Here is a 19,619-nt window from a genome sequence, read left to right on the forward strand (position 1 = left end):
TAACATTTTGGTTAGCACTTTTTTTTTTCTGTAGGTAGATTATCCCAGGAATCTAAATTACAATAAAAAGTTTACTTGCTGATCATTTGACCAAGGCTAAGTCCAGGGAGCCCACTGGGCAGTCATAGCGGTTAAGGTCATGACCATCATGCATCGTTTTCCAGGGTAGGAGCCCTGTGTCTGAATTTTGATTCTTGAGTTCCAAGTCACAATATCTGCCAGCAAACAGTGTTGATATGGACACTGCCAACTCTCTGTTTTGCCCTTTCTCATTGCTGCATCTATGGGGATGAGGCCCAGGGCTAATAGACGGTTTCCTTGTTTTGGAGATATCTGTAGCTTCCGCCAGTTACTCTCTATCATGCTGGCTCTGGAGCCGTTCAGTCCTGTGAGGGAGTGAGTGAGTGAGTGAAGGGACTGGTCCTAGGGCGGGGTGTGAGGGCTGAATCGGCAGGGCCTCCTTTCAGGTTGCTATGTTCCCTGAGACACATTGCTGAGGAGGATGCTGGTGTGGACTGCTGTCACTTAGTTCACTTTGCAAATCTTTCACCTGTATGGTTGTGTATTGATTTCCTAGGGTTACTCTTTTTTAAAAAAAGTATTTATTTATTTATTTTTTAGAGAGAGGGGAGGGGAGGGAGAAAGAGAAGGAGAGAAACATCAATGTGCAAGAGATACGTTGATCGGTTGCCTCTTGCACGGCCTGATCATAGGGTTATTCTAAGGGCAGTCTTCTTTCCCCATTCTCAAATTCTAGAGTAGGATCTAGAAAGTTCATCCCATAAGTGTTTTTCTCTTTCTTTTCAGAGGAAATGATATAATTAATTCATGTATTCATAAGCAATTTATAAATTTCCAGCAAGAAGGGAATGAATATGGATTCACAGTGTCTTTCCTGTAGTGACATTTGCTAGACACTAACTTGTAAAAGGAACTGATATGAAATTGGATGCTTGTACACATGACACATGAAACTTCTCTTTTTGCTGGTGATTATTGAAGTACAGCCGAATACTTACCTGTTCCCGTCTCCAGGTCAACTCCAGAGGGCGGTGGAGAGCCAGGGTGCTTTGTCAGCTGGGGAGTGTGTCCAAAGTAATCTATTAACACCAATAGATAATGTACTAGAATTCCTTCTATACATTAAGACAGCTTTGGGGTTACCCCACTCAGTTTGTATTTAACTTACTTTTAGGAAATGAAAATAAAGCTGGAATTGTCCATCATTCCTTCTGGGTCCTGGTGAGGAAGAGGTTGAAAACCTGCAATAGGCTGGTGGCTCTCATTACATCAGGTGTATTTTGATACATGGGATCTGTGTGTGTGTGTGTGTGTGTGTGTTTTACTTTTGTTAGCATTTCTTAACACTGTTGACAGTGGCCACACGCCATATCAGGCTAGTAAGCCCTTGAAGTGGGGGTAGGCCAACTAAATACACACAATGAATCTTGAAGACTTAGTACCAAAAGAAATGTAAAGTCTCTTACTAATAATTTTTATATTGATTACATGTAGCAGTGATAATGTTTTAAACATACGGGGTTTAAAAATATTTCACGACAATCAGTGTCAGCTCTTTCACCTGTCTAACGCGGCACGTGAAAATTAAAATGGCACATGTAGCTCGTGTCCCCCTTCTGTGGGACAGCACCGTGCTAACCCCTCGCAGGGCACGTGCTGCAGCGGTAGGTGCTCAGAGAACTGCGGGGACTCCTTAACCAGTGTTCCACTAGAGGCCTCCCTCCAACAAGTTTTCTGTGTGAGATGATTCCAACTTTGTCATATTGATCCCTGTGCCCTGGGTATTATTAGCTTTGTCAATGCCTTCCTTGAAATGTACATCTGCATTTGAACACAGTAGTTTTAAAATGAAAGTTTAACCCTTAGGAATGTATTTTCCAAAAAATCCCAGTATTTATCCCTTAAGTATATTAAAACCCTCTATGTTCTGCAGATTTGTGATATGCGACGATTTGGCTGTGACACTTAGCTTCCATTTTAAGACAAGTGAGGTTATCCTTGGGGAACAGTTTCACAGAACAAATTAAGGGGAACCACAAAATTTGCTGGAAAGGGTCAGGATGGTAGGATGACTTAAATGTCAAATATATTTAAGCAAACTAAGCTTTTAGGTAGTATTGAAACATCATGGGAGAACTTATATTTAATTTCCTATGCTGTTGTTTACTATAAAGCTATATTTGAATCATGTAGACATGGGTACTCAAAGCTATAGTTAAGTAACACAAACTCTCCTTTATACATTCCACTACTGCCACTATTTAATCCCACCCTACTCTTTTGGGGGGAGAACTCAAGTACAGGGGACCAGCTCTGCTGCCAGCATTGGCACACCGGCATCACCGGCCTTTGAAAAGCCCCCTTTTTGTGTTGCTTATGTATGTATTCCCTCTACCCCCACTCAACACTTCCAGTTTCTTCTCTGTCCCATAGTCATTCCGATATGGTTGTGTTTTCTCTCCCGTGTTTTCGAAAGCATGCATTGCTCTTTTGTGTGCATGTATTTTTAATTTACATAGATTAAAAATCATGCTATAGCTACCATTTTCTTGCCTTTTTTCACTTAGAGTGATGTTTTTAGGATCTGTTCCCATTGCAGCATGCAAGTCTGATTTGTTTCACCTAGTGGGTGCACAGTATTCCACGGAGGGCACCCACCACCTCTCGTTCATTCCTTCTCCCAGTCAGTCCCATTTCTTCTGTTCAGAAGAGTGGGGGTTTGGGTGGAACACAGTTTCCTTCCCCTCCTGTTACTGCCACAGTAGGTTTTTCCTGCTGATGTTAAATGTGCTCGAATTGCCCAAATGAAAGAACACTCCCCTGACTGTGTTCTCCCGTCGGAGGAAAGCCCTTAGGCCCTCACATCCATTTTGCACAAGATTGCATAGTTTTCTCCTGCCGGTGGCTTAGTTCTTCCCGGGAGAGAGATCATGTGGTGTGTGTTTGCAGCAGGCTGCCATTCCCAGGCCAGTCCTTCTCCAGTTCAGAGAAGATTCTCCCCATCCGAACACTAGCTTCCATCCATTGGAGCTAATATTTGTGTGAAAGTTAATTAACTACTCCGTCCGGCTTCTCTAGGTGTAAGCCCCAGCTTCTGCCAGAGCTTTTCAAGAGGCCTGGCTTTTTCCCTTCTTTAAGATATGCATGTTAGCACACATTTCAACTACAAAGAAGAGTTGTAAAGTACAGTCATTCCTGTGCTCCTGGACATGAACATACTGTCTTTATGTTCATAGCTCTAGAGAGAAACTTGGAGACCAAAATTTGGAATATGCATCTCTATTCTTAATAATAGATTGTCTTATAGTTGATACAACCTGGAGGCCACATTTTAGGATACAGAGGTGATCAGCTGAGCAGGTGAAGCAGCGAGAGGCTAGGTGTTGTAATAGTTGAGCTTGGATTTTGAAATGATGAAGACTTGGATTAGAGTCCTGGTTCTTTCAACTAGCCAAATGACTTTGGATGCTGTGCCTGGTCTTCTATAATAATACACCCTTCTGCGGTTCATTGTATGTTTACATGAGGTAGTGCCTGTAAAATAGTAGCTGCTGTCATCATCATCATCATCATCATCATCATCAGGTCCCTAACGCCTAGAACTGTTGAGATAAAAATGAGCATTTAGATAATTGGGAGAGAGGAGCAATTGTCAGGGCACGAACTCAGGCATCTCCTTTGGAATGGAATCAAAGCGAAAAGAGGCTAAAGGTACCAAAAAATACCTAATGTGTCCAGCCTTCAGAGACGGCACTTTCAGAAGGCACTTTCAGATCTCAGAGTAGAAAGGAAACAGATGAGGTAATGGCTTTACAATTGATGCTTACATCTGAGGGACCCTATTCTTAGTGTTAAGTGCTTTCCGTTCCTTGGTCCCAAGCCTGGGCTAGCCGCTCAGAACACACTGCTCTTTCTCCCTGGCTGTGCTGTGTTGGGAGGGGTGTGGCCCACTGCAGCCAGTTCAGCACCTGTGTGGTTCCTACAGCCCAGCAGGGTACCAGGCCCTCTGCTGGCTTCCTTATGGGGAGGAATGCGGGCTAGTCTCTGCCTTCAAAGTATTCAGGGGCCTGAAGGGGAGGTAGTTAAACCTCTGGCTTTAACAAGTGCTCTGCCAGACATAGGCTCGAGAGGTGGCAGCAGCATGAAGGAAGGACATCTAGTAGAGGCCAGAGCCCTTGGAGTTGGGAAGGATTCCTAGGGAGACGTTTCATTGTCTCTGGATGGCACAGAAGTACTCTTTTTTTGCCTTCTCTTTGAAAAGTAAGATTTTTACCCTTTCTTTAACCTCAGTTAGGGGCTAATTATGCTTGTTATCCTATCCCTTGGAGTGAAATCACCTAAACAATAGCCACTTTCCTTTTGTTAACAGAGGATGAGGAGTTAGGTTTCCCCCACTAGCCATTAACATTCCCAGCATCCCATCCTCTGGAATAACGGAGTGGACACAATGTTGTAGCCAGCTCTTGTGAATAAACTGATGGCATTTTTCTCCAAGGAGACAATTCTCATTATTGAAGGTGTAAAGCTTCCCAAAAAAGCCTTGGAGTCACAGCTAGAAGACTCCATGGGTTAGAGGAGTTAGTGGTTTCCTTACTGAAACTCCCTAATTGATGTTAATCTCACTGTCCTGTAAAAATAATGGTGTAAATGGGCACCACCTCAAATGGCATCGTTTTGTATCCATATGCTCTTTTCCGTTTTTCTTCAAGGCTTCAGCCAGTAAATATTTACGAGGCATCCACTGTGTACCAGGCAAAGTCATTGGTCGCAAGGATAAAAGAAATGAATAAGGCATGGTCCCCAAATAATACTAGTACAGGGTGCAGAAGTAGGTTTACAGGTAGGAGTACACAAAACATAGAGTTTATTCTTATATTATTTTTTTATTAATTATTATATTATTTTCCACATGAACAACTGTAAACCTACATTCCCCCCACCCTGTACGCATCAAGTGCAGTAATAGGAGAGTCAGTGCAGAGAAGGGAGAGCTGAGGTTCCACAGAGCAAGTGGATTTGACCCCGAGTGAAGCAGGTGTTAGGGGAGGCAGTGAAAGGGAGACTGGACTAGGACTGTGTTTGGGTGAGCTGCGGGGACAGGCAGTATTTAAGCCCAACTTCAGGCTGATGGAGCAGTGAGTCAGAATTATGGAAAAGAGCATGGCCTTTAAGAATGTGACTAGTTTGTGATAGGATTGAAGGGTGCGCAGGGAATTTTGAAGAGTAGGGCAAGAAAGGTAAAGGAAGGCGAGAACCAGATTATGAGGGTTACTTAGGGTGATTGAAAACAGTTAAAAAGAAGCACCTCAGGGGAGTATGAAAAGGTAAGAGGTTGGTGGAACAGGAGTCTGAGTCCCGAAAGGAAATTGAGAAGATGCAGTCAGAGAGGCAGCTGCAGAAAATTTAGGGGAGGGCAATGGTTCAGAAACTAATAGAGGGACAGAAAATTCAAAAAGTATCAGTTGGTGCTAGGGACAGGTAACATAACAGGGACATTCACAAGTGTCTTTGGATCTGAATACTTAACAGCCGGAGGTGGGAGGCTGAAGAGAAATAGCATGCTGGGTAAGTTAAGCCAGGAAGGGTAGACTCACTTCTCAAGGAGCAACATTTATGAGATAATTATCCAGGGTGAGGGAAATGACCAGGAAATAGAGCAACAGCCCCCTGGGGGTGTGGAACATGTGCTCACGGCTGCGCTGGGTGAGAGTGGGCAAGGGAGATCCAACTGAGGGAGAACCGAATCTGAAAACCCCCCCGTTGGCCTCGCACTGTGGTCTTCCGCCCTTTCGGAGCTGCGCACACTTCAGTTCAGAACTTACATCAACGTAGCACGGTCATCGATTCTTGATACACATAGTTGCTGACCATTGTTCCTGTAGTCTGCAGTTTTAGAAATGCCACGATGAAACACTTTATCATTACGTCTCAAGGGAAACTTGCTTTGGATTTATGGGGTTTTAAAAAGTCAGGTGTGGCCAGGGCCCCTGTCGACATGCAGGCCAAAGCAGATGCTATTTCAGATCCGTCCTGGAGTGGGGGACCCTGTCGTTGAAGTAGGATGATTTACTCTCTGCCTGTAAAATCTTTGAACATATGTTTTCTGCTACTGTTTTTCAGAATCATTTGCTGTTTCAAATAGAGAACTGTGCGATGATGAGAAAGAGTTCATACATTTTCCAGTGTGTGAGGGGACCTCTCAACCTGAACCCTCGTGTTCAGCTGTCAGAATAACAGCCAATAAAAACTACAGGAGCAAAACCTCTCAGGAAGGTGCTTTAAAAAAGATGCATGAGGAAGAACACCATCAACAAATGTCCATCTTACAACTGCAGCTGATACAAATGAATGAGGTGCATGTGGCCAAAATCCAGCAGATAGAGCGAGAGTGTGAGATGGCAGAGGAGGAACACAGGATAAAAATGGAAGTTCTCAATAAAAAGAAGATGTATTGGGAAAGAAAACTACAAACTTTTACCAAGGAGTGGCCTGTTTCCTCATTTAACCGGCCCTTTCCCAATTCACCCTAAGACTGTGGGGGTGGCTCCCTTGTGCTTAATCTGTGTTGGCAAAGAATGTCTGGAACACGGACTTGCGGTCAGTAACCTGTCACAGAGCTCCAAGTAGGACACTTAGCGTGGTAGTAGTCACTTATTTAAGAAAACATTCAGGTAAACAGTTGCACCTTCTTACATGGCAAAGAAGCTGTTACAGTCTTCTGAAAACTATCACTATGAGTGCTATAATTCTGAATGTCATGTCTCCTAATGAGAATTCACACAGAACCATGTGTGAGTGTCGTTGTTGTATTTTTTTTTTTTTAATCCAATGCAAGTGTGACTATAAAGGAGTGTGGCTGATTTTTTTTTTTTTTTTTTAACAGACAGCGGAACTTTTTTACCCAAGTGACGCCCTCCCACTGGGCGTGGCCGCCCTGGGAGGCCCCGCCCACCACATTTCTCCAGTGGTGACGCTGTCGCGCAGCAGAGGTCTTTAGGAACCTCTGTGAGAGCTGCGGCGCCTTGTTCATTTTTTCGGTGGCATCCTCTGAGTGCGGACTTTCTGATTTGAAACAGCCCGACATTTGGAAGGATATTTTCTGATGTGGCTCCTAAACTTCCTTTTAAGGTTCTTCTCCAAAGAGGAGTTCAAATAATGTCGCCCACAAAGGTAGCTCTGTTGGAACTGAGAGGGTAGCTACTTTGAGGGAGAAATGTTCAGTTAGATTTCTACATTCTGTCATGTTTGTTTTATTAAAAGAGAAGACTTGCAATTTTATAGTCACACTGTGTATGTTTTTTAAAGGTGCTGCCTCCCCACTGTGCTCCCCTTTGGGCCTTCCCTCTGTAGTTCCCTCCCTACTTGGTACCACTGAGTTCATGGCTACCCTTGTTTTTAACCTTAGGCCACCTAGGGGTCCTCCCCTCACCGTGCTTCTGGTGCTAGCGAATAGTAATGCTATGTAGTCTACATTATGCGGTTAGCATCGGGCTTTTTAAAGAATCCATTACCAATACATTTGGAAATATGGATTGATAAATGGATGTTTTGGTTGAGCTGTGATATAGCTTCTCCTGTAGCCTAGTGTTAAAAACAGCCCTGGAAGCTGGGCATGGCAGTATCTGGCAGAAGTGAAGGGACACTTAAGTACCAAGGCCGGTCAGCAATTTCTGAGAATGAAATTGCAAGGCCGTGTGCTGGGGAAGGAGGAACAGGTACGACAGAGGCTGTATAGGGAGTGTAGGACTAGGAGTCAGGGCTTGAATTCTGAGTTTGGTTCTGCCTCAAGTGCTCTCTGACCTTAGGTACCTTTTAATCCTCGGCTGTGTTCTCTTCTCTCCACAAAACAAGAGAGTTGGTCGAGATAATGTTCAGAATTTGCTACAACTCCTTGACTGTAGTGTGGTCTGCATAATCTTGAAGGAGTGCCGCTTACATCATCGTCATCCAAGGGCGTGGGTCCGTAGTTCGCAGCATTGGCTAAGCTTCCCTCCTTCGTCATTTTGAAATCTGGGTCTTGGGGACTGTACATTCAGTAAGATACACATACACTCATTATTGAAGCACTGCATAAAGCAAATGGGCTGCAATTTACTGTGTACATTATCATAGTTTAAATCTCTTAGAGGAACTGGTTATTTATAGAACACTGTGAAGACTAGGCTTCTTTGAAAGTAAAGATCCTTCTCTAAGGATCTGTGTTCTTACCTTAAGTTTTCACCAAATGGACCTTTTAGTGAAGAAGCATCTGAATAAACTTCCAAACTTCAATGGCTTACAGGAGACAAACTTGACTTTTCATGTTATCCCACCCCCTTGGGGACATGGGTGTGAACTGAGAAAAATTTGCCTTTGCTTCACCTATTGCTCCATCTGGGGATCCTGTTAGGATGCAGATTCTGGAGACGGACCTGAGATTTTACATTTCTCACAAGCTCCCAGGTTATGCCAGTTCTGCTTGTCTGGTCAGCACACTTCTGGGTAGCAAGGTTTTAGAGGACCCTCATATGTTTTCTCAAAAACAAAATTAAAGTTAGGTACATTTTTGTGTACAGCATTGTGCTGGGTGTTTTCGCTCAGAATTCATCACTTAAGCATACAAACAACAATGCAGAACACAAAAAGTGCCCACCCACGCAATGGAACTATAAAAGCATCAAACTAATTCTTAACCAAACAAATCAAGGATGATTAAGCCAGTGGCCTAAAACACCTTGTTCTACTGTTAGTGGCATTTATGAGTTTCTAACAGTAATTTCCCACCTTGGCTATGCAGAAGAAACAGTATTTAATAAGTAAGTAACCCCACTGGGTCCTGCTCCCAGGGGGTTCTTACTCATTTGACCCGGGCCTGGTCTACCCTAGTTTTTGGCAGCTTTTCAGGGGATTATGATACCTAATTGGGATTGATGGCCACTGGTATAGATTTCCCAAATATTTCTCATTTGATCCTTAATCGTGGGAGGTCATGCAGACGTGAGGAAATGATGCTCAGAGAAGAACCACCTGACTAGGGAATAGCAACGTAGAACCTCAGTCTCAGGTCTCTTGACACAAAAAGAAATAGTTTCACCTGACTGCCCCGGCCCCATCCCTCAGAGCACATCATGGATTTGTTACATCCTGAGAGCCAGATCAGTGTCTCCATTCAAGAATAGGTCTATCTCAATGCATTTCACTTTTAAGCAGTTACTTAACTGAGAAGGAAATGCAATACTTATTTCTTGGTAGGCGCTCTAGAAAGTTGACATAAGTATTGATCCAGTTCACCACCCTCTGCCCTGCCAAATCATGGACACAGCCCGGTAGGGGAGGGAAGACTTGGACACAGCTGTCATGTATGTGATTAGTGCATGCCTTCAAGTGCATTGGTAGCTCAGAGCAGAGAGCTAAGCAACTTGAAGGAAGGCTTCCCAGAGGAGGTGACATTTAAGCTAAGTCTTGAGAGCTGGCATTTTGGGCAGGTGGAGATTTGTAAAGGAGAGAAAACTTCACTAGATGCAAAGTCCCATTGGAGATTCAAGATGATGAGATCATTGGGAGGCAGTGAGAACATGGGGACTTACCATATTGGGCAGTAACCTGATCAAAACTGTGCTCCAGGAGGAAGATTCGAAGACAGAACTGAGTTTAGAGAAAACTGGGGTCCGGGAGGTGAGGTAGGAGTGTTTGGCCCTGGTTAGGATGAGACGACAGGAGGACGGAGAAGAGGCTGTAGTAAAAACCAGAGAGACCAATGTGAAGGGCATTGCAGAAATGGAATCAGTCAGCTTTGGCAGCTGATTGTTTTTGTCCGAGAGAAGTGGTCAAGTTTAAAGTTAGACACCTGAAAGAATGATGCTGCCTCTTGACATAAAGGAAGAAAGGATGCATTTCTGGCTCTGACCGGTTTTAAGGGAGATCTACACACAGAATAGTGCAGTTGCCTCCCACTAAGCCTCAAACACACTGGCACCTGCTCTCATCTCCTCTTCGGCTGTCACCTCTTTGCTCTGACTTCCGCCTCTTCAGCTGCCTGTGCTGCCTCTTTCACCTGTTCATCTGACTTCAACCCCTCCCTGCCGGGTCCTTGTCACCCCACTCATTTGGTATTGGCTCTGCCATCATCACCTCCATTGCAGCTGGTGGTGTGTCAGTCACCATCACTTATAATGACTTTTTACTAGAAAGAGCCGAAAAGGTTATTTCTTCACCTTGCCCTTCAGCTCTTTTCTAGACAGTTGGCATCCACAATTTCATTTTTTAAAATATCCCATGTTGTCTAAAGGAGGATGGGCTAAGAGGCGTTGTTAAGCCCCATGGATGCCCATAATGGCCCCTTGACAAAAATCAGACATGGGATCCTTATCCTGTGAAGCATCAAACATTTAGGAAATGTTTTGGGAATTTTTCAGGCATGTAGAATCTTAAAATGCATATTTTTTTTTCAAAGAAGAAAGAGGACAGGAAGAGAGGCAGCCTGGCGGATGTGTGCATTTGAGTTGTCAACAGCCTCCGCAGTGGCAGATCAATCACATCAACACTCGGTCTGGACCAGGAGAAAGGAGTGGCTCTGCCTCCTGGGAATGTCAGAAGGACCTGATAATTATATTTGGCAAAGCCATGAAGAGTGGCTCAGTAATGTCATTGCTAAGAATTACCCTTTAATAGCATTTCTGGATGTCTGAGCTTTTCAAATGGAATGCCACTCCATTTCCGCTGTGATGGTCCTTTCTGTTGGGCTGCTTCCCAGGTGGTCCTCCCGTCCTTTCTTGCCCTCGCTTTGATATCAGTTTGGTTTTCCTCCTATCTTCCTCCTTCCCAGGCCTGTTTCTCTGCCCCCTCTGTCTGTACCTACTACGATCCCTCTCTTCTCTGTTTTAGAGATGTAGTCGTGTGAGAATGTGTGTGAGCGAAATACTTGCCAAGGGACAGCAGATTCAACATCCGGTGTCCGCAAGGAGAGGTGTAGCCTTAGACTGGCAGAACCACCGATGACTTGCTTCCATGCTGCCTCCGAGGCTGCTGTGTTGGTGGGATTCAGCAGTCATGGGAAAGGTCGCCAGTGATCTGTGACTACGACACATTCTTTTCCTAATTGTGCCATCGATTATGCCCTTCAACAAAATTTACTAATCTCTGCCTCAGTTTCTCCATCTGTGAAAGTGGTGTAATACTTATCTACCTCCCTTGAATGTTGTGAAGATTAGTCTGTTAGCAAAGCACTTTTGAAATAAAGAGTGATGGAAAGCATTTTAACATTATTGTTGTCATTGTCGTATGGATGCCCTCCTGTGGAGATACTGCCCTGCAGGGAAGAGCCCCGCAGGGAAGATAGAAAAAATCCCATGGAAATACAAGGGTGTGAATATTTGTGAAAAATTTCAACATGGCCTTTCCTTAAACAGCCCTTTGGTGCATTTAACACGAGATTCAATGTACAGAAGAGTGACTTACATAAGATATTTAAAGAATACATCTATTGAACTTGTATTACCCACTGTAATTATTGCACTTACAAGCTAGGTATTAACTGAACAGCGCAGTTTATCATTAGTAGATGGGAAACTCCCATTTCTACATTATTCAGATCCCCAGATTGTGTGTGAAGATTCTCTCACTGTTGCCACTGATTGGAATAGGTTTCTCAGGAAAAAAAAAATTCAAGTTTCATTGTTATATCTGCTTATATCTCCTTGGCTGAGGCGAGTCTTACGGTTAAGCCCAAAGTCAAGGGGAGAGAAGTAGACTCCTCCTAAGAAGGTGAGGGGAGAAGGTGAATATTTTTGCATAGTGAATGAGTCTACCACAGTATCACAAGTGGGAAGAGAACTAGTGGGATCCAAAGAACTGAGACTATATTATAAATCAAGAGACAGGGAATCTGGGAGGAGGGCGTTCCTTATCTTCTGAGACACACACAGTCTTCCTTACTTTTTTTCCTTTCACTCTCTTTTTTTTGGGGGGGGGTGCTTTAAAATAGTGATAATAATAGAACATACCATATTTGGCCATGTGTAATGCACACCTATGTTTTTGGTCCAAACTTTCAGGAAAAAAAAACTTTCATTTTAATTTTTTAATTCAATTTTTTATTTATTTATATTTAGAAACAAAACCAGTGATCATATTCCAGGGTATTATTTTGCATACAGATATCGTTATTGCTTTCTAGAGTTACACTTTTAACACATAAGGATAAATAAAAGAATTAAAAACACTTTCATAGATACAGAATTAGTACTGCCCATATATAATATGCATTCTTATCTTTCCCTCAAAAATTTGGGCAAAAAAGTACATTATACCTGGCAAAATATGGTATGCCATAGAGATGTTGGATTAAATGAGTAATATGTATTTATTTCTATGCACTTATAACATACCCTATGTATAAACACTAAGTTTTGGCCATTATTTTTTTCTTCTCAAGGTCATACAGCTTCTAAATGGGGCCAGAAAGGTTTGAATCCAGTTTGCCTGGCTCCAGATTTAAAATTCAGGCTTTTAAGAATCAGACTATACAGCCTTTCCATTCAGAGCCTGAGTTCAAATCTGTGCTTTGCAAAGAACATGATCTCTGAATATTAGACCATCATCTATAAAATACCTACTCCCCGAGGTTGCTATGAAGACTACAAGAGAATACAAATATGGAAGAGCCATATAAACTACAAAATCAAGTCCCTCCCACCCCATAAAATTCCTAAACCTCTCTTATGATATTCTGTGTTATGAGAGAGAACCCAGTACTCTCTTCTCCCATCACAAACCTTCCTCTTCATCTCTCCTTCCAGCCTCCCCACCCTGTGAGACACCCAGATACATCCATCAGTTTCTTGGTTTCAGAGCCAGGCTCTATGAAATTCTGTTGATCCCCCTACCTGGAGGGCTCTCAGTCTCCCTATAACCATTTTGTCATCACCTATGCTGCTGAAGTGTCACCCATTCTTCAAGGTCAGGTGACACGAGACATACGCCTGGACCCTGGGCTCTGGTCCCAGCTTTGCCAGTAACTCACCATGTGATTGAGGACAACTTACTAGGTCTCTGGATATAAACTGAACTTCCTTGTTTGTAAAATAAGAGTGCTAGAGGAGAAGATCTTAAAATTCCCTTCCCCTGTTCTAATAGTCTAACTCTGAAGCTAAACTAATCTTTTCTGTTTACCTCATGTAACCCGTTTTCAATTTCACATTCTCCTTAAAAGATAATCTGTACACAAATGGGATTCAAATGCTTCATCCAACTGCATGAGCCCCAAGGTTGAAAGCACCATTTGTGAAAGCTATCAATATGAACATAATGATTGTACTTCAACTGTTTATAAAATAATCTAAATATAGTCAATACAAGAATTTCTAAATGATGGACACAAAAGGGTGGTTGCTTTCCAAAATATAATTTCCCCAACAAAATGTAATTGGCTGCTGTTGACTTGAGCTGTTTCAAATTGCCTGATTCTGTAGAATATAGAATACTTCTACTTATAAATTGCCCTGTTCTAAGGCAATAATGTGCCCAGAATATGTAGATTTTTGTACATGCTTTTAAGATTCTTATCAGTTGATTTCCGTAGATGTTATTTGTTATACACATTCAGGGCTGTCTGAAAACCTACTTGAAATATAAGAAAGGAAGGAAATTAGCATTTATTGAACATTGTCTATGGGTCCTAGGCACATTTGTATATTATATTTGTATATTTCCTACTCTGCAGGAGTAGGTAATGTTATTTATATATTAAAGATAATGAAATGAAGCTTGGAGAGGCTAAGTGACTTATTCAACATCATACTCCAAAAGTTCTGGATGTATTCAGTGTCACTGAACTGTACACTTAAAAATGAGTAAAACAGTAACTTTTTTGTTACTTCACTACAATAAAAAAGAAAAAGAAATCACATGCCTAGCTTAACTAGATTTAGATCCCAAGTCAGTATGCTTTGATTAGCCTGTTAATGGCATAGATTATATTTTAATTGCCTGGTTATATTTATCAAGATCTGTTAGGACTATGGAGCCAGAAACAAAGAGAAGCACAGAGAAGGGTTAAGTGAGGTTAAAGGTGTCAGTCATGGCAAGGGTGCTACCCCAATTCTGCCTGAGAGCAGGCAGAGAATCAGTGACCAAGGCAAAAAAAGAGGCATCACCAATAAGTCTTGCCCTTTAGATTCATGTTTCTCAAATATTAATGTGCAAAGGAATCATCTGGGTATCTTGTTACAAACCAGACTCTGATTCAGTAGGTCTGGGGTGGGGCCAGAGTGTGCATTTTCAAGCTCCCAGGCGCTCACTCATGATGTTGCTGGCCCATCATGGGCATTGAGTAGCAAGGCTTTTAAATCACAGTAACCTTCATGGCAGCTAAGTGTGGTTTTCAGATCCCTTGCCCCAGATAATCTGGGGTGCTTTTACAAACTAAATTCTGGGCCCCAGCCCAGACCTACTGGATCAGAATCTCTGAGGGCAGGACTGGAAGCTATACTTTTACCGAAACTTCCCAGTTGCTCGTTAGGTATAATAAAGTTTGAGAGCTGCTGCTAATAGAACATCACCATGGACTGATAACAAAAATTGCTCCACTTGCATCCCCGTTTCCAGTCTATGAAGCCTTTCATATCCTGTTTCTCCTGAACCTGCACAGCAGGCTAATGAAGGGGATACCATTAGCCCCACTCAGCAGACCAGGAAACTTACATTCCGGTGGCTAAGTGCTGGATGCAAAGATTTTCTGACTTCCAGGAAAGTTTTTTATTATTGCATGGCTTTTTCTCCCACTTTATCATATTTTCACTTTTAGTTCCACACAAATTAGAAGTTCTCTTATGTTAAAGAGCGTTGCAGAACAACTGTCTTCCTATGCTTTTAAAGATTTCAATCTAATTTAGCACATTAGGGAGCACAGTTTATGCTTATAATCATAAAGTGATCCAAGGTCATGGCCAAAGGAAAATGTTTGAAGTAATGAAGAAATAGACTGCATCAAGTTTTTTTAAATTTTTTCTTTTACCTGGATGTACCAATTGTTAATGGCTTTTTTCTCTCTCTCTCTTTCAACCACTTGAAAGAAAGTTCCAGACATGACACTTCACCTCTAAATTCTTCAGTATGCATGTACTAAAGAACATTCTCCTGCATTACTGCACCCCCAAAATTAATATTAACAATAATATCATCTATATGTAGTTTTCATTCAAATTTCTTCAGTTGCCTTAATACCTTTATTTCTGTTTATTTACTTAGATCCAATCCAGGTTTGTTGCATTTGGTTGTTTTATTTCTTTAGTCTAATTTAATCTTGAACAAGTCTCTCTTATTTATTGTTTTTCATGACATTCAATTTCTTTTAATCCAGGCCTGGTCAATGTGCCCTACATTCTAGATTTATTTGATTACTTCCTCGTGATTAGATTCCGGTTAAACTCCTTTGTCAAGACTATCATGTAAATGTCACCTACTTCTCATTACATCATTTCAGGAGCCACATGATCAAAAGCTGCCGCACCATTGGGGAAGCTAAATTTGATCACCTGGTGAAGGCCGTATCTGCTAGATCTCTCCATTATAAAGTTAACTTCTTTCACTCATAGTTAATAGGTTGTCGGCAGAGTGACACTTTAAGACTTTGTGACTATCCTTGTCCCCAACAACCTTTCATATAGTGGTTTTAGCATCCGTTGATGATCATTCATTACTCAGTTACTTCATGGGGACTGCAAAATGTGATTAGATCAGTCTTTGCTATTTGCTAGGATTCATATGGAAAAAAAGGTATGCCGGATTTGAGAAAATCTGAATTCAGGTCACCTCAAGTCACCCTGGCTACTCAGAAAGCAAAGCGTCCACCTGGCCTCAACTTTCTTAAAAGACCATCCCCTTTAGAATTCCATTGCTGGAAGTGAGTAGTAGGAAGGGTAGTTTTATCTCCAATGGGGATAAATGCCCACCTGAAAGAAAGGGCTGCTAACTTTCTTCTCCTCGGCACCTCTGCTCCAAGTTGCTTCTAGCGTCCGTCTCTGGTTCGATCAATCTCTCTTGAGCTCTGCTGGGGAAAATCACATGCTTTCTTTCCCCTTATCATCAAGGACCACTTCATCCCTGACTGGTGTGGCTCTGCTGGTTGAGTGTTGTTCTGCAAAAGGTCGCTGGTTTGACTCCAGGTCAGGGCACAGGCCTGGGTTGCAGGTCAGGTTTCCAGTTGGGGCATGCGACAGGCAAACAATCGGTGTTTCCCTCCCTCTCTTTCTCCTTTCCTCCCCCTCTCTCTAAAATAAATAAATAAAATCTTTAAAATAAAAGGACCACTTCAATTTTTTCTATGTTTCTCAAATGTAATCCAAAATTTCTGTTAAATCAGGACTTGGGGCAGTAATCTGGTTGAAAGTGGTATCTGATATATACATTGCATGTTATACATTAGTTTTCAAAAAGTGATTTTTTAAGTATAAGATTGAGAAGGCAATTTCCCACATCAAAGGTAAAGATGAAGATTGGGGTGGAAAGGCTAAGAGGGAGTTGATGGAGATTATAAGTGGCATCAAAGCTACCTTTTGATGCAGTCACATCCCCCCGCCCCCACACACACTACCTTCACTCCACCCTACCTCCCTTTCTCTAGAACACAGAAGCCAGGATCCAGGAATTTCGTTACTATCTTACTGTCATATCCACAAAACCACCTGCATCAGCCTTCATTCTCTGTACTTGCCTCTGGCTCCAAAGAAGAAAGTGCACTTCTCCCAAAAATCAATCACTTCATCTGTGCTTTGAATTTCATCCCTTTCTGTCCTCTCAAGAATCTTCTACTACCAATTAGTATCTTTTTGTCCTGTATTGTGTATTCAACCCCTCCCCTCCAACCCCGCTGGATCTTTATCATCAGCGTTTAACTATCTTACAGTCTCAGCTAAAAAAGCGCCCCCTTCTGTCCTGACTGGTGTGGCTCAGTAGGTTGGGCATCATCCTGCAAAGCAAAAAGTCCCCGGTTAGATTTCTGGTCAGGGCACGTGCCTGGGTTGTGGGCCAGGCCCCCGACTGGAGATGAGAGACGCAACCAATTGATGTTTCTCGCACACACCAATGTTTCTCTCCCTCTCTTTCTCCTTCCCTTAGAAATAAATAAATCTCACTGTAGAAATAAATAAATACAATCTTTAACAAAATTAAAAAGTCCCCTTCCACCCACAGTCACCTCGAGGTTTGTTTCTCTTCTCTTCACAGCCAAGGTTTCTAAATGTTCCTTCCCCAATTCCAACTTCCTACTCTTATCTTAATCAACTCTTATCTGGATTCTGCCCCTACCACTTTACCAAGTGGCTCTTGCTAAGATCACCAAAGACTTCAAGTGATTATATTCACTGGACACTATTTGGTACTCATCTTGCTTGACATCTCAGTAGGATTTGACCAGCTGACCACGTCCTGGTTTTTGAAACACTTCTGCTCCTCGGTCTTCCTTCCATTTTCAGGTAGTTCTTTCATTCTTCCCTCCACTGGAGTTCCTCAGGGTTTCAGTCCAGGTCCTCTTCTCGTCTAATTTTATACTACCTCATTAAGTCATCACACCCACTTTCCTCACTTCAGTGAATTTATCCTCTGATGATGTCCACACTTGCATGTTCACCAGACTTAAAATCCAGCCACCACTGGATGGATCAGCACAGATGCCTCGCTGGCCACTCACACTCAACATGCCTACAACTGAACTCACCATCCTCTCCCCAAGCCTGCCTTTTCTCCAAAGATGGATATTTCAGTAAATGTCACTGAACCTGGGGATAGCCCTGGCTTCACACTTTCTCTCCCTCACCTCCCACATCTAGTCAGTCACTAAATTCTATTGATTTTAGCTTCTTAATCTAATTAATTTGTTTGTCCCCATCCTCCCTAGTCAGGGCCACAGTCATCACTCGCCCAGACCACTGCAATAGCTCTGCCAAGGTTTTCTTGGGTATGTTTTGCCTTTCCAGTCCATTCTGCACTCTGCAGCCCAAGTAATTTTTTTAACAGCTTCATTGAGATATAATTAACACAGCTTATAGTTCACACATTTAACCAAGTGATCTTTTTAAAGCACAGTTCTTGGCAGGTTCTTCCCTGTTTACAATCTTAAGATCAAGTCTGAATCTGCATTCTGGTTTGAAAGGCCCTGTATGATCAGCCCGCACTTCCCAGTGTCTCCAGCTTCATTATTTGTGTGATTTTCCTCCTTACTCTCCAGGTTCAGCTGCAGCTGCCTTTCCTCTGTTTCTTGCCATATTCTTTATTTCATTTTTACAGGTGGAACTTTATTTTTAGAATACTGTACCCCCTCCATACCCTTCTAACTCTTCATCAGCTTTCAGCCTTAGCATAAATATCACTACTTTGGGGAAAATTTCTGTAATACCTCTGGCCCCTGGTACATTGTGGGGGGTCCCTGTCTGATGCTTTCACACATCCTTCTTAACACCCTTCACAATTGTAAATGATTGTTCAAAGTCTGACTTCCTGTTAGACTGCAGGACAGAGATGGTGTCTGTATTGTTCACGTCTCCATTCTCACTGGCTAACATGGTTGCCTGCATGAAACATAGCTGCCGGTAGATGAATGTTGGGTGAATGGCAGTGCTGCTGTCCCCGTTCTCTGCGCCCTGCCCTGCCCCCTGCCCCCTGCCCCCATTGTTGTTGGAGCCTTCGCTGCTGGAGCTGCCCTGGGTCTCACCACTCTGGTTCTGTGTTGAGAGGAACAGCTTCAGAATGTGGTCTCATTGTTTCACCTTTCCAACATATGTAATTAGGAGCCCAGACTAAGTGCTGTATCTAACAGTGCTGATCCTGATGTTGAGTCCTGAGACCATCAGACTTCAGGGAATAATTTTCAACTGGGAGGCAAGGGAGAAGAGTTAGAAAGCAGCTGACACAATTCAAGTTCATGTGTACTGTGCAGATGAGTTGCTATATATAGCAATGTGTGCATGGATACACACATGTAAGTGTGCATGTACAAACAGAGGGCCCAGCTGTCACACTCCAATAGGCATGCATACCCACTCTCACAGAGGCAACTTGATATATATTCATTCTTCACATATGCACACAGTGTACAATGACATATGTTTGGCACTTACGCATATGTACAGAGGCAAGCTGATACGCTCATTACATATATATATACACAGGCAAATGACATATGTTCAATACATATGTATACATACAGAGGCAAGCTGACATGCTTAAATGCATGCAGTGGTAAAATATAATTACTTAGCTCCGTTTGACTTGCTCTAATTCCTCCATGTACTTAGCTCCATGCTTTACCTCTCTTTCATAATTCTTAGCTCAATGGATGCCATTCTCAAGTTTCCAGACTCTCGGCTGTAACCTCCTGTCCTTCCCTTTGACCCACCTGGCTGTTTTCCTCCTAGCAGTTTGGCTGTCCCTGCTAGCACCAGGCTGCCCTCCTGCAGGCCTCTCCAGCAGCCAGGTAGCTCAGCTGAGCTCTTTTGATGGCTGACTTTCACTCCTTGAGTTTTGTTTTGGACCATAGGCTTTGGAGGCAGAGAGACCTCAATTTGGGTCCCAATCCTGCTTCCTACTCACTGTGTAACCTCTGGCAAATTACCTAACCTCTCCCA

At 42.7% G+C, this 19,619-nt stretch overlaps 1 protein-coding gene across 3 annotated transcripts in view; it reads left to right on the plus strand.

Annotated features, from left to right (window-relative positions):
- The window catches only part of LOC123819986 (myb/SANT-like DNA-binding domain-containing protein 3), a 122,954-nt gene that overhangs the window by 17,357 nt on the left and 85,978 nt on the right, over positions 1-19,619 (plus strand). For 2 of the 3 annotated variants that reach the window (XM_045840631.1, XM_045840632.1), the window contains one exon: positions 6,142-11,237. The exons of the other annotated variant lie outside the window; for it this stretch is intronic. In XM_045840631.1, the coding sequence (XP_045696587.1) occupies positions 6,142-6,551 (410 nt within the window). In that variant the 3' untranslated portion in view covers positions 6,552-11,237. Of the gene's footprint in view, positions 1-6,141; positions 11,238-19,619 lie in introns of those variants that run through there. 3 annotated transcript variants of the gene reach the window in all.

This window comes from Phyllostomus hastatus, unplaced genomic scaffold (genome assembly GCF_019186645.2).
Source record: "Phyllostomus hastatus isolate PE091 unplaced genomic scaffold, TTU_PhHast_1.1 phas_contig_34, whole genome shotgun sequence".
In the NCBI taxonomy this organism is placed as follows: domain Eukaryota; kingdom Metazoa; phylum Chordata; class Mammalia; order Chiroptera; family Phyllostomidae; genus Phyllostomus; species Phyllostomus hastatus.